The sequence below is a fragment of the Cherax quadricarinatus genome, chromosome 36 (assembly GCF_038502225.1).
Source record: "Cherax quadricarinatus isolate ZL_2023a chromosome 36, ASM3850222v1, whole genome shotgun sequence".
NCBI classification, from domain to species: domain Eukaryota; kingdom Metazoa; phylum Arthropoda; class Malacostraca; order Decapoda; family Parastacidae; genus Cherax; species Cherax quadricarinatus.
Window position 1 is genome coordinate 12,349,206 of NC_091327.1, and position 15,870 is coordinate 12,365,075.

Here is a 15,870-nt window from a genome sequence, read left to right on the forward strand (position 1 = left end):
TAGCTATGAGTTTGGGCGACTGGAACAATGGAATTAGCCAAAAATAGGGCTCAAAGTGGGCGAAATCGCCGATTTGTAAACAGCGCCGAGGTCGCTAACTTCGCGAGAGCATAATTCCGTCAGTTTTCCATCAAATTTCGTTTTTTTTGGTGTTTACCTGGAGAGAGTTTCGGGGGTCAACGCCCCCGCGGCCCGGTCTGTGACCAGGCCTCCTGGTGGATCAGCGCCTGATCAACCAGGCTGTTGCTGCTGGCTGCACGCAAACCAACGTACGAGCCACAGCCCGGCTGATCAGGAACTGACTTTAGGTGCTTGTCCAGTGCCAGCTTGAAGACTGCCAGGGGTCTGTTGGTAATCCCCCTTATGTGTGCTGGGAGGCAGTTGAACAGTCTCGGGCCCCTGACACTTATTGTATGGTCTCTTAACGTGCTAGTGACACCCCTGCTTTTCATTGGGGGGATGGTGCATCGTCTGCCAAGTCTTTTGCTTTCGTAGTGAGTGATTTTCGTGTGCAAGTTTGGTACTAGTCCCTCTAGGATTTTCCAGGTGTATATAATCATGTATCTCTCCCTCCTGCGTTCCAGGGAATACAGGTTTAGAAACCTCAAGCGCTCCCAGTAATTGAGGTGTTTTATCTCCGTTATGCGCGCCGTGAAAGTTCTCTGTACATTTTCTAGGTCGGCAATTTCACCTGCCTTGAAAGGTGCTGTTAGAGTGCAGCAATATTCCAGCCTAGATAGAACAAGTGACCTGAAGAGTGTCATCATGGGCTTGGCCTCCCTAGTTTTGAAGGTTCTCATTATCCATCCTGTCATTTTTCTAGCAGATGTGATTGATACAATGTTATGGTCCTTGAAGGTGAGATCCTCCGACATAATCACTCCCAGGTCTTTGACATTGGTGTTTCGCTCTATTTTGTGGCCAGAATTTGTTTTGTACTCTGATGAAGATTTAATTTCCTCATGTTTACCATATCTGAGTAATTGAAATTTCTCATCGTTGAACTTCATATTGTTTTCTGCAGCCCACTGAAAGATTTGGTTGATGTCCGCCTGGAGCCTTGCAGTGTCTGCAATGGAAGACACTGTCATGCAGATTCGGGTGTCATCTGCAAAGGAAGACACGGTGCTGTGGCTGACATCCTTGTCTATGTCGGATATGAGGATGAGGAACAAGATGGGAGCTAGTACTGTGCCTTGTGGAACAGAGCTTTTCACCGTAGCTGCCTCGGACTTTACTCTGTTGACGACTACTCTCTGTGTTCTGTTAGTGAGGAAATTATAGATCCATCGACCGACTTTTCCTGTTATTCCTTTAGCGCGCATTTTGTGCGCTATTACGCCATGGTCACACTTGTCGAAGGCTTTTGCAAAGTCTGTATATATTACATCTGCATTCTTTTTGTCTTCTAGTGCATTTAGGACCTTGTCGTAGTGATCCAGTAGTTGAGACAGACAGGAGCGACCTGTTCTAAAACCATGTTGCCCTGGGTTGTGTAACTGATGGGTTTCTAGATGGGTGGTGATCTTGCTTCTTAGGACCCTTTCAAAGATTTTTATGATATGGGATGTTAGTGCTATTGGTCTGTAGTTCTTTGCTGTTGCTTTACTGCCCCCTTTGTGGAGTGGGGCTATGTCTGTTGTTTTTAGTAACTGAGGGACGACCCCCGTGTCCATGCTCCCTCTCCATAGGATGGAAAAGGCTCGTGATAGGGGCTTCTTGCAGTTCTTGATGAACACAGAGTTCCATGAGTCTGGCCCTGGGGCAGAGTGCATGGGCATGTCATTTATCGCCTGTTCGAAGTCATTTGGCGTCAGGATAACATCGGATAGGCTTGTGTTAATCAAATTTTGTGGCTCTCTCATAAAAAATTCATTTTGATCTTCGACTCTCAGTCTGGTTAGCGGCTTGCTAAAAACTGAGTCATATTGGGACTTGAGTAGCTCACTCATTTCCTTGCTGTCATCTGTGTAGGACCCATCTTGTTTAAGTAGGGGCCCAATACTGGGCGTTGTTCTCGATTTTGCTTTGGCATAGGAGAAGAAATACTTTGGGTTTCTTTCGATTTCATTTATAGCTTTTAGTTCTTCCCGCGATTCCTGATTCCTAAAGGATTCTTTTAGCTTAAGTTCGATGCTTGCTATTTCTCTGACCAGTGTCTCCCTGCGCATTTCAGATATATTGACCTCTTTTAGCCGCTCTGTTATTCTTTTCCGTCGCCTGTAAAGGGAGCGCCTGTCTCTTTCTATTTTACATCTACTCCTCCTTTTTCTTAGAGGAATAAGCCTTGTGCATACATCGAGTACCACCGAGTTAATCTGTTCTAGGCATAAGTTTGGGTCTGTGTTGCTTAGTATATCTTCCCAGCTTATATCGGTTAGGACTTGGTTTACTTGGTCCCACTTTATGTTTTTGTTATTGAAGTTGAATTTGGTGAATGCTCCCTCGTGACTAGTCTCATTTTGTCGGTCTGGGGCTCCTCGCATACATGTCTGAACCTCAATTATGTTGTGATCTGAGTATATTGTTTTTGATATGGTGACATTTCTTATCAGATCATCATTGTTAGTGAATATGAGGTCTAGTGTATTCTCCAGTCTAGTAGGCTCTATTATTTGCTGGTTTAAATTGAATTTTGTGCAGAGATTTAAAAGCTCGTGTGAGTGTGAGTTTTCATCAGAGCTGCCTCCTGGTGTTATTACTGCAACAATATTATTTGCTATATTCCTCCATTTTAGGTGCCTTAAGTTGAAATCCCCCAGGAGCAAGATGTTGGGTGCAGGAGCTGGAAGATTTTCCAGACAGTGGTCAATTTTTAACAGCTGTTCCTGGAATTGCTGGGATGTTGCATCCGGAGGCTTGTAGACTACCACAATGACTAGGTTTTGGTTCTCGACCTTTACTGCTAAAACTTCCACTACGTCATTTGAGGCATTAAGCAGTTCTGTGCAAACAAGTGACTCTGCAATGTACAGGCCAACCCCCCTCCCTTTTGCCTGTTCACTCTGTCACATCTGTATAGGTTGTAACCTGGGATCCATATTTCATTGTCCAAGTGATCCTTTATGTGGGTCTCAGTGAAAGCCGCGAACATTGCCTTTGCCTCTGCAAGCAGTCCACGGATGAAAGGTATTTTGTTGTTTGTTGCTGGCTTTAGACCCTGTATATTTGCAAAGAAGAATGTTATCGGACTGGTGGTATTGTTGGTACTGGGGGGGGGATTTTTTTTCCGGCATTAGTATCTGTATCTGTTGGTTTGGAGTGGAGGCCATCGACTGTGGTTCCACTCCAGGAATGACTGGATTTGGTGTACGATTTCTGCCATTTCCTGCCAGTTTTTACAATCGGGAAAAGATTCTCTATCATATCATAAGAAAAAATAATTTTTTTTTTTAAATTTTGCGACACCAGGAGACACCTCAGGATTGGGGGTTGCGACAGTCAAAGGGTTAAATTATCTCGCCACATCTTTCACTGTTTTCAATATAGAAGTCACCTCTGTATCTGTCTGAAGAAGCCTGCTGAACATTTGAAACATTTTGGCAATAAAGATACCCAGGTGTCTCCCATGTGTTTTATTCATCAATATTAAGGACTATACAGCAATTATTAATATATAAAGCTTTTCTTACAGAGTGTTGTGATCATTCAACTGATAGCCAGAGGACAGACCAGCTTGGCTCTGAGAGCCTTCAACACAGTGATGGAAATGAAGGACAGACAGCTAAAAATCAAGTAAAAGATAATGAAACACCAGTCCCTGAGAAGACTCAAAGTTCAACTTCCCTTTTTGAGGAAGAAATGGAAAGAATGAATGGGGAATTGAGTGCTGAAGAAAAGCAGATGTTAGAAGAAGAAAATACTCGCCTTTACAAAGATTTAATGTCAAATCATGAAGAAGTGCATCAAATCACCAGACAGGTGTGTGGCAATACATGTTTGCTTGTATGTGTCCATATCACACATTCTCATAAAGTTTGATTAATGAATAGAATTTTTATGGAACATTTAGATTTTTTCATCATATAATTAACAATAATAAAATACTTTGTGTAAATTTCTATAACAATTATACAAAATTTTACTCTTAATGAATGATATAGATCTATGCATTTATTTAGGTATTGATGATTTTTTAAAAGTTAATCATCATTGGTTATAAACAGTATTAGTGCCTTTTTGTTATTCTTAATTTTGGAAGAGTTAGTGAAAATCTATAGCACCTGTTTACTATTTTGTTAAAATGTAGATGTAAAAAGTCTTAATTCTTATGTATGCTTGAAGAAATGAATTGAGAGGAGGTAATAAGAAGGAAAGCATGACTTCAGTAATCATTCCCTGAAGGCAACCACTGATTCCTGATTGGAGTGAATTATTAGGTTTATTGATACCATGGATCTAATTGGCTATGATTACCTATGTATGGGAGCATTTCCAAAAAAGCCACTGTCCCATGGGTCTGGGAGCCTGGACTTGGAACACTCAGCTCTCTGAATATTTTTAGAGTTGCAACAGATACAGTATATCAGACAATAATGAAACAATTTTGTCCCATTCACTGGCTATCTGATCTACATATCAGTAAAACAAAAGCAGTATTTTTGCATGTCTCCAAGTTATTGAAGCATCCGAAAAATAAGATGCAGCTGTTAAGAGTCCCTTAATCATCGACTATAATTAGCTCTTCCACTGTCTCCCATATAGATCTATGTCACTGACACCAGTGTTCCTTATGTAGATCTAAATTTAGAGCTCAGCTCCCTCAAATAAGCTGGGCATGGTCAATTTTGGCATAGACATGAGGGAATGGGTGAGTGTGCACAGTATGAAAAAATTCTGCCCACTCAGTGTATCACATGGAAAACCAAACCTTGTGTTTGGTTTAACCACTTCGCCATCTGTACCATAGTATTACGGGTTTGAAGTCTATCCGTGCCACAAAACTACGCCATGAGTTCAACTCACTCAAGCTGTGAAAGGTAAATTTGGGCCCAGATATGAGAGAATGGGTCTATGCAGTGTGCACCATATAAAAAAAATCCTGCAGCATGAAGTGCATGATGAGAAAAAAAACTGCGTCCGTGTATTTTGTTTAACCCTTTGACTGTCGCAAGCCCCTTTCTGAAACTGTCATTCTGTCACAGAATTTTTTGAAAAAAAAAAAAAAAAAAAAATTCTTATGAAATGATAGAGAATCTTTTTCCAATGGTAATGACACCAAAAGTACGAAATTTGGTCGAAAACTCATGGAATTACGCTCCCGTGAAGTTAGCGGTCTCGGCGACATATACACATTGGCGATTTCGCCGACTTTGAGCCCTGTTTTTGGCTAGTTGGGTTGTTCGAGTTGACCAAACTCATAGCTATTTCTTTAGAACTTCATTTTATCTATCAATTGAGTACAAGAAACTGCCCATTTACCGATTTGAACTATCCAATAAAGTGGTCAGAAATTGGCAATTTGGCCAATTTCACGCAAACTAAAAAAGATGCCAATTTCAAAATAGGGTCCAGAATAAACAATGTAGACATTCTTGGCACTAAAATAACATATCCTCTGTTCATTAGTCACGTCTCTAGGCCCCTCTTATATTACTATTGCTTTCTATTTTTATTTTTTATTCATACAAAAAATGCAAAATTTACTGTTATGCAGACTACTGCATTATTGTAAAAATGGTATAAATAATATCAGTGTACTAGTGAAAGAATATTGGACTCCCCAGTTGACATGTATTGGATGTGTGGTGTGATTTGCTTACTCTTGAACATTCGTAAAAATCTAACATTTCCGCTTTGAGCTCAATTTCAAGGACGTTTTCATTGTGAAACTTACCAAAATCATCTCTATTTCTGCAATAAGTTTTCCATTTTATCACATGAGACCATGAAAATGAGAATACAAAGATAAATACTATACAAGAATACACCTCAAAGTCGGCGTTTTAATCCAAAAAAAACGGTCAGTTTTTTTTTCTCATTATGCACTTTCCTAAAGTAGTTCACAACATTGTCAGTGTAATAGTCACCAGCACGGCTTGCAATAGCTGTGTTAGGGTGATTTTCATTCATAAAGGTTTGCAGTTCAACCCACTGTGCACACATTTCCTTAATTTTTGAAGTAGGCACAATGGATTCCACAACTGGCATAGGCTTCTCAGGGTTAGCCCCAAACCCTTCAAAATCTTTCTTAATTAACATACTAATTCTCACCCTTTTTACCACAGGGTTGGCACTAGAAGCTTTCTTGGGGCCCAGGGTGACTTATTTTGCAGAAACAAGCACCAAAAACAGTGATAATATGGATAATATGGAATGTACTGAATGTATCCTTAGATGTACGCACACTGGCTGGCTTGTAAACACTGGCACACACGGGGCAGTTCAGGCCACACGTGGACACGTCTCCTATGAATCGTATCGCATACCGGGTTTTGTAACGGGAACCGAGGCAAATTTTTTGCGATATAATGCATCGGATACTGGATTTATTGGATACCGATAGCATCGCGAACCGGGGGTCCACTGTATTCTCCATTTCTTGGTCTCATTAGAAAGAATGGAAGATATATTACAGAAATAGAGATGATTTTGATTGGTTTCAGGATTGGAAATACAGTGGACCCCCGCATAACGATCACCTCCGAATGCGACCAATTATGTAAGTGTATTTATGTAAGTGCGTTTGTACGTGTATGTTTGGGGGTCTGAAATGGACTAATCTAATTCATGGGAACAAATTCGGTCAGTACTGGCACCTGAACATACTTCTGGAGTAAAAAAATATCGTTAACCGGGGGTCCACTGTAGCTTCAAATTGAGCTCAAATTGGAAATGTTCTATTTTTGCTGATATTTCAGAGCACACAAATTACATCACTCCTCTGATACACGTCCAACTGATCAGTCTAATTTGTGTTCATGAATGCACTAACATTTATACAATTGTTACAATACTGCAGTAATCTGCATAACAGTAAATCTTCTATTCATTGTGTGAATAAAAATTCAAAATGGAAAGCAAGCATAATATAGGAGAGGCCTAGGAACATAACTAATGAACAGAGGAAATGTTTTTTTGGTGCCAGGAATGTCTACATTATTTATTATGGACCCTATTTATAAATTGGCAATTTTTGAATTTTGTGTGAAAATGGCCAATTTACCAATTTCTGATCATTTAGTAGTTGTAATAGGTAAATGGGCAGTTCCTTGTACTCAAGTCAATAGAATAGAAGGAATACTAGCAAAGTAGCTATGAGTTTGGTCGACTGAAACAATGGAATTGGCTGAAAAAGTGGGTGAAATCGCTGAGACCGCTAACTTTGTGAGAGCATAATTTCCGAAGTTTTCCATCAAATTTCATTCTTTTGGTTTCATTACCTTTAGAAGAAGCTTCTCTTATCACTTCATAAGAATTTTTTTTTTTTTTTAAATTCTTGGTCCCTAACAGCAATTCTCAGATCAGGGCTGGACACTGAAAGGGTTAAAATAACCACTTTGAGGCATTTTCTAGTGTGCTTTTTATTCTTTTATTGGCTTTTTCTCAGAATGAGTTAAGAAAATGGAATATTGAATTAGAGATGATTTTAAGTGGTTTAGATTGGAAATAGCTTGAAATTAGGCTCAGAGTGACAGAAATATTTTAATTTTGGTGATTTTTCTGAAGAAGGTTAGGCCCTCCCAAGCCCTCTTTCCCAGTCTGTTTTATGGGTTTTTACTAGTTCTGATTCAGTTACTGGGATGGCCTAAACCATGACCAATCATACTTGGTAATATTTTGTTATCCAAGGAATATTGTAAAGCTTTGATTTTTTTTGTGTGATAATCGATTCAAAATGGCGGGCAGTGATTAATGACCAGAGGAAAGGTTGCTGTAGTGGCTGGAATGCCTACAGTTTTTATTTTGGATTGTTTATTAATTGGAATTTTGTTAGTTTGTGTAAAAATGGCCAAATTAAGAACCTCTGTGAACATTATAAGGTAATTCTGATAGTTGAATGGTTGGTGTCTTGTACTCAGTTGATTGAACGGAAGGCGTACTAGAGAAATAGCTAAGAATAGGGTTGAATCGAGTCTTGGACTCAAAGTTGGCATGATTGCCAATAAATAAATTATGATCAGACCACCAACTTTGTGCCTGTGTAATTCTGTAGTTTTTCATTAAATTTAGGATTTTTGTCATCATTACCTTTAGAAAAAGATTCTCTGCCGTCTCAGGAAATGAATTATTTTTTAAATTATGACATTTTCAGCACTTTGAATTTTGTGGGTCACTACAGTAAAAGGGTTAGATATATCACTGTAGCTCAATACACTTGACTTATTTTGTGGCATGTTCTCTCAAGATACATTGCCTAAAGGAGCATGTATGGAATATTGTTGCATTTTCCTTGTAAGAAAGGGCCCCGCTTTTACAGCAGGTTAAGTTTTGGGTAACCGCTGTAAAGCAAAAATTGCATATAAAAGCCTGATAATGTGTTTACACTATCATATATTAAGTGATCAATAAAGCTAGGCCTAGAAAATGTATATACAGTTCACACATTACTTGTCTTAAAATATTTTTGTACTTATATAAGTGAGTGGTGAATATATTTATTGTAGATATCCTGAATAAATGAAGAATGGGTATAATTGATAACTGCTGTATTAGCAAAATGCTGTAACTGTAAAGTGGGGCCTTCTTGCACTGTACTTTAAAGATGACTACAATTTAAATATATTTTTAATTGTTCCATATTATACAGCCTGATTGCTCAGAGACAGAGCCACAAATCTCTGTCAGAGGATTGAACCTCTATTGCTCCTTACACTCAACAACCCACATGGGTTTAGTGCTTCATGAAATATAATACAGTGCAATGTAGACATTAGTAAATGTTTACAAATATTTCATTGCTATTGGAATATGTGACTAATAATAATGGATGTTCACTAATAGTTTTGTTTGAGAAGTGTGAAATGGATATATAACCTTTTCAATGTCTTTAGGTGGTTGAATTGGGCCAAATGCAAGACCTTTTGTCAGAAAATGTTGATCTTCAGGCTCACCAAATCGAGGAGATACAGGAAACTATAATGGCATCTACTGAAAATGTTCGTGAAGGCAATGAGCAAGTGAGTATAAAAAGGTTAAGTGTTATTCTGGTAAAACATTTTTTTTTTTCCAATAAACAAGCCGTATCCCACCAAGGCAGGGTAACCTAAGGAAAATAAAAGTTTTTCTTTTTTAAATTTAGTAATTTATACAGGAGAAGGGGTTACTAGACCCTTGCTCCTGGCATTTTAGTCGCCTCTTACGACGTGCATGGCTTACAGAGGAAGAATTCTTTTCCACTTCCCCATGGGAATAAATAAATGAAGAACAAGAACTATTGAAGAAAACCCAGATTGGTGTGTAAATATATGAGTTAACATGAATGTGTAGTGTGACCTAAGTGTAAGTAGAAGTAGCAAGATATACCTGTTATCCCGCAAGTTTATGAGACAGAAAAAAAAGACCTACCATCACATAAAACAATTACAGGTTTCCGTTTTACACTCACTTGGCAGGACAGTAGCACCTTCCTGGATAGTTGCTGTCTACTTAGCTAAAGCATGTTTATAATTTTAAAATATATGTACTCAGTACTACTGTTTTTGTTTTTTTTCAACACCTCGGCTGTCTCCCATTGAGACAGGGTGACCTCCCCCCCAAAAAAGAAAAGAAATGCTTTCACCATCATTCAATTCCTTCACCAGCACTATCTTTGCAAAGGCACTGAAATACAGTAGTTTAGATGTCACTCCAGACAATCAATATCCCAAACCCCTCCTTTAAAGTACAGGCATTGTACTTCTTACCTCCAGGACTCAAGTCTGGCTAACCTTTTTTACTGAATCCCTTCACAAAATATTACCTTGCTCACATGCTAATGGCTTGTTAGGTCCCAAAACCTTTCATCTCCATTCACTTCTATCTAACACACTCACACAAACGTTTGCTGCATGTCAAAGCCCTTTGCACAGAAAACCTCTTAAAATATTATATTATAGGGTAAAAAAAAAATATATTTATAATAAGCCAAACTTAACAAGCATGCTGAAAACTTATGCTTTGAAAAACATTTAGCATGTACAGTAAACCCTCAATTTATTGGACTTCAATTTACTGGACTCTGGAAATACTAGACAAAACTTTGCTGAGTTTATTGATTCAGAAACAATTTACAAAGTCTGTTTGTTACAGAATTGTATTATTGTAACTGTACAATCACTACAAAACAATCTTTTGTGTATTCACTACAATCGTTATTACTGGCCACCGACTCCCTCCTACCCCTTTTAGCTCATTAAATCGAGGGTTTTGGATACAGTATTTTATACAAATAATAGAAGTTCTCAGGTTGTTCTTCAACTCTGTATATCTTTGGTTAGGTCTCATTTAGATTATGCTGCACAGTTTTGGTCACCGTATTACAGAATAGATATAAATGCACTGGAAAATGTGCAAAGGAGGTTGACAAAGTTGATCCCACGTATCAGAAATCTTCCCTATGAGGATAGACCGAGGGCCCTGAATCTACACTCTAGAAACGCATAGAATTAGGGGGGATATGATTGAGGTGTTATAGGTAGTAGGTTGGTAAACAGCAACCACCCAGGGAGGTACTACCGTCATGCCAAGTGAGTGTAAAATGAAAGCCTGTAATTGTTTTACATGATGGTAGGATTGCTGGTGTCTTTTTTTCTGTCTCATAAACATGCAAGGTTTTAGGTACATCTTGCTACTTCTACTTACACTTAGGTCACACTACACATACATGTACAAGCATATACTGTATATACACACCCCTCTTGTTTTCTTCTATTTTCTTTCTAGTTCTTATTCTTGTTTATTTCCTCTTATCTCCATGGGGAAGTGGAACAGAATTCTTCCTCCGTAAGCCATGCGTGTTGTAAGAGGCGACTAAAATGCCGGGAGCAAGGGGCTAGTAACCTCTTCTCCTGTATATATTACTAAATGTAAAAGGAGAAACTTTCATTTTTCCTTTTGGGCCACCCCACCTCGGTGGGATACGGCCGGTGTGTTGAAAGAAGAAAGAAACATGCAAGATTTCAGGTACATCTTGCTACTTCTACTTACACTTAGGTCACACTACACATACATGTACAAGCATATACTATATATACACCCCTCTGGGTTTTCTGCTATTTTCTTTCTGGTTATTGTTCTTGTGTATTTCCTTTTATCTCCATGGGGAAGTGGAACAGAATTCTTCCTCTGTAAGCCATACGTGTCGTAAGAGGCGACTAAATTGCCGGGAGCAAGGGGCTAGTAACCCCTTCTCCCGTATATATTACTAAATTTAAAAGGAGAAACTTTAGTTTTTTCTTTTGGGCCACCCCACCTCACTGGGATACGGCTGGTACGTTGAAAGAAGAAGAGCATTTCCTCTTATCTCCATGGGGAAGTGAAACAGAATTCTTCCTCCGTTAGTATGTGTGTTGTAAGAGACGACTAAAATGCCGGGGGCAAGGGGCTAGTAACCCCTTCTCTTTTATAAATTACTAAATTTAAAGAGAAAAACTTTCGTTTTTCTTTTTGGGCCACCCTGCCTTGGTGGGTTATGGCTGGTTTGTTGAAAAAAAAAATGATTGAGGTGTATAAATGGAAAACAGGAATTAATAAAGGGGATGTAAATAGCATGTTAAAAATATCTAGCATAGACAGGACTCAAAGCAATGGTTTTAAGCTGGAAAAATTCAGATTCAGGAAGGATATAGGAAAGCACTGGTTTGGTAATAGAGTTGTGGAGGAGTGGAAGAAACTCCTGAGTACCGTCATAGAAGCTAAGGTTGGATAAATACACGAGTGGGTGTGGGTGGGTGTGAGTTGGACCTCACTAGCTTGTGCTACTAGGTCAGATGCTGTGCTCCTCCCTTAAGTGAATGTGACTGACCTGACTAGGTTAAGGCATCGGCTTAAGCTGGTGGGAGAATTGGACTTGCCTTGCATGGGCCAGTAGGCCTGTTGCAGTGTTCCTTCTTTCTTATGTTCTTATACTGTATTTGCATTCTGGAATGTACAAGCTGATATGTAGTATTTGGGCAGGAGCTTTGAAGAACTTTTCCTAATTAAGAAAACACATTAATCAAAACAACTTCAGTCTTTTGTTTTTAAAAGGACACAGACATCTCATTCCAATGTTGGCAATTTCTTAAATTCTTACTGTGTGTGTAATATTCACAACACACATTGATCTCAGACAAAATAATATGAAATGTTATGTTGCTGCTGCTCAGTTATTAATGTTTTCTTTAATGCTTTTTCTTTTTACCTCATTAAAATGGAAAATTGGTAGTGATGTTGAAGACACAGATGTATAACAAGGAGTGTCATTAGTGATAAAGTGAAGTCCCACACTTGGAGAAGGTTTCAGGGGTCAGTTCCCCTGTGGCCCAGTCTGTGACCAGGCCTCCTGGTGGATCAGGGCCTGATCAACCAGGCTGATCAACCAGGTTACTATTGACTGCTTGTAAACTGATGTATGAACTACAGTCCAGTTGGTCAGGTACTGACTTTAGGTGCCTGTCCAGAGCCTTCTTGAAGACAGCCAGGGGTCTATTGGTAATCCCCCTTATGTATGCTGGAAGGCAATTGAACAGTTTTGGGCCCCTGGCACTTATTGTATTGTTTCTTATCATGCTAGTTCACCCCTGCTTTTCATTGGGGGGATGTTCCAAGTACAGTGGAACCTCAAATTTCGAACTTAATCCGTTCCAGGAGCTATTTCTAAATTCGAAAAGTCTGAAAATCGAAGCAATATTTCCCATAAGAAATAATGGAAATACAGTTAATCCGTTCCAGAAACCCAAAAATATTCACCAAAAAATACATTTTATAGAGATAAATTACAGTTTTACATACATACAACAAATCCTATTGTGTTAAATTAGACACATGTGCAACTCTTGGGTATCTTTATTGAGGAAACGTTTCGCCACACAGTGGCTTCATCAGTCCATACAAAGGAGAAACTTGAACAGGAGGAGAATGAGGTAATCAGTCCCTCAACCTTGAGTCGATGTGGTCAGTCCATCAATCTTGAATATATTGATGGACTGACCACATCGACTCAAGGTTGAGGGACTGATTACCTCATTTTCCTCCTGTTCAAGTTTCTCCTTTGTATGGACTGATGAAGCCACTGTGTGGCGAAACGTTTCCTCAATAAAGATACCCAAGAGTTGTACATGTGTCTAATTTAACAACATGTCGGTTCTCTGAACCATTCATCTAAAATCCTATGGTGTTCAGTTATGTATATAAATATAAAATGACATTTTCACTTACCCTTATTGAAGATTGGTGATGTCATCTGGAAGATAGGGAGGAGGAGAGAGGGAGTTGGGGTTAGTGCTGGAAGGAGAATCCCCCTCCATGAGGACTTCAGGTATCAAAGCCCTCTCTGGGGTTACTTCCCTTCTCTGTCTTTTAATGCCACAAGGACCAGCTTGAGAGTCGCTGGACCCCTGTCTCTCAAAATAACCGTCCACAGTCCTCTGTTTCTGGTGCCTCATTAACATTTCCCTAAAATGGGACATGGTTCTGTCACTGAACTTGTTGCAAAGATGGTTTGTTTCAGCTTGCTCAGGGTGGTACTTCTGCACAAACATTTGGACATCATTCCACTTCTGTATTATTTCCTTCTTCACATCTATGGTGTTTCTCACTTTCTTTACCACAGGGGTACCACTAGCAAGTTTCTTTGGGCCCATGGTAGCTTATTTCACAGTCCCACAAGCACTAAACACAATGAAATAATCGTAAAATGTTTGAATGAGAACGCAGGTTAGTGTTCACTCAAGCATAAACAAAGCCAGACTGGCTCACAGCACCTGCACGGGGACGCAGACAGAGTGGGCTGGTGGACAGGTCCAGTACCCGGTGGTCTGAAAATAGGGGTGCGTTCGATAATAGGGACAAAGTTGGTTCGAGAAAAGGGTTCTATTTTTGAAGCGTTCGATATGTGATACATTCGAATTTTGAGGTTCCACTGTATACAGTGGACCCTCGCCTAACGATATTAATCCGTTCCTGAGAGCTCAACGTTAGGCAAAATTATCGTTAGGCGAATTAATTTTCCCCATAAGAAATAATGGAAATCAAATTAATCCGTGCAAGACACCTCAAAGTATGAAAAAAAAAAAAAATTATCACATGAAATATTAATTTTAATACACACAAACTGAAGAAGAGATGTACAATACATGACACTTACCTTTATTGAAGATCTGGTGATGATTGATGGGATGGGAGGAGGGGAGAGTGTGGATAGTCTTAGTGTTTAGAAGGGGAATCCCCTTCCATTAGGACTTGAGGTAGCAAGTCCTTTTCCAGAGTTACTTCCCTTCTTCTTTTAATGCCACTAGGACCAGCTTGAGAGTCACTGGACCTCTGTCGCACAACATATCTGTCCATAGAGGCTTGTACCGCTCGTTCCTTTATGACTTTCCTAAAGTGTTTCACAACATTGTCAGTGTAATAGTCACCAGCACGGCTTGCAATAGCTGTGTCAGGGTGATTTTCATCCAAAAAGGTTTGCACTTTAAGCCACATTGCACACATTTCCTTAATCTTTGAAGTGGGCAACTTCTTCAATTTCTCTCTCCCCTCCTCCGAAGCAGTTTCCTCAGGTGTGGCCTCTTGCTGTTGATGATCTAGCAGCTCATCAGTGGTTAGTTCTTCATTGTCCTCCTCCACCAACTCTTCCACATCCTCCCCACTAACCTCACCAATATGAGCACTAGTTCCAGGCATTTTTTCCTGTTCATCTGGGAGTTAGTCAACTGTTGTGGGTCGCATCCTGGGGGGACAAGATTAAGGACCCCAATGGAAATAAGTTAGACGGTCCTCGATGACGCACTGACTTTCTTGGGTTATCCTGGGTGGCTAACCCTCTGGGGTTAATCGTTTCTCGGTAATTGTTTCATGTTAAGCCATACCAACAACATACTCTCCACATCTTTGAGTAGTACAGCTGATGGTGGTGCAGCAACAGCAACAGCTGACTGTGGTGCAGCAGCAACAGCTGACCGAGGTGCAGCAGCAGCTGACTGTGGTGCAGCAGCAGCTGTGGTGCAGCAACAACTGACTGGTCCAGCAACAGCTGACTGTGGTGCAGCAACAGCTGACTATGGTGCAGCAGCAGCTGTGGTGCAGCAACAGCTGACTGGTCCAGCAACAGCTGATGGTGGTGCAGCAGCAGCTGTGGTACAATAGTATTTCTCACCCTTTTTACCACAGGGTTGGCACTAGAAGCTTTCTTGGGGCCCATGGTCACTTATTTTGCAGGTGAAATCACTAAAAACGCTGTGATAATATGAAATGTTCTGATTGTATGCTTGGATGTGACCGCAGAGGCTGGCTTGTAAACACTGCCACCCACGGAACAAGTGAGGCTGGCTCAGGCCGCACGTGGACGCGTCTCGGACGAATCGCGTTGAGCGAGTTTTTTAGCACTAGGCGAGGCAAAATTTTTGCATTAAAATGTATCGCTAGGCGGATTTAACGTTATGCGATGCTATTGTTAGGCGAGAGTCCACTGTATATAATCATATATCTCTTCCACCTGCATTCCAGGGAATACAAGTCAAGGAACTTCACAGTAGTTTAGGTGTTTTATCATACTTGTGTGTGCTGTAAGGGTTCTCTTTACATTTTCCAGGTCAGCAATTTCACCTGCCTTGAAAGGCACTGTTAATGTGCAGCAATATTGAAGCCTAAATAAAACAAGCGATCTAAAGAATGTCATCAATGGCTTGGCATCCCTAGTTTCGAAGGTTCTCGTTATCCATCCTATCATTTCTCTAGCAGATGCAGTAG

At 39.9% G+C, this 15,870-nt stretch overlaps 1 protein-coding gene across 4 annotated transcripts in view; it reads left to right on the forward strand.

Moving 5' to 3' along the window:
- The window catches only part of Syx18 (syntaxin 18), a 67,517-nt gene that overhangs the window by 36,815 nt on the left and 14,832 nt on the right, over positions 1-15,870 (forward strand). For all 4 annotated transcript variants that reach the window (XM_053780280.2, XM_053780281.2, XM_053780283.2 and 1 more), the window contains 2 exons: positions 3,635-3,921; positions 8,994-9,119. In XM_053780280.2, the coding sequence (XP_053636255.1) occupies positions 3,635-3,921; positions 8,994-9,119 (413 nt within the window). The remainder of the gene's footprint in view (positions 1-3,634; positions 3,922-8,993; positions 9,120-15,870) is intronic.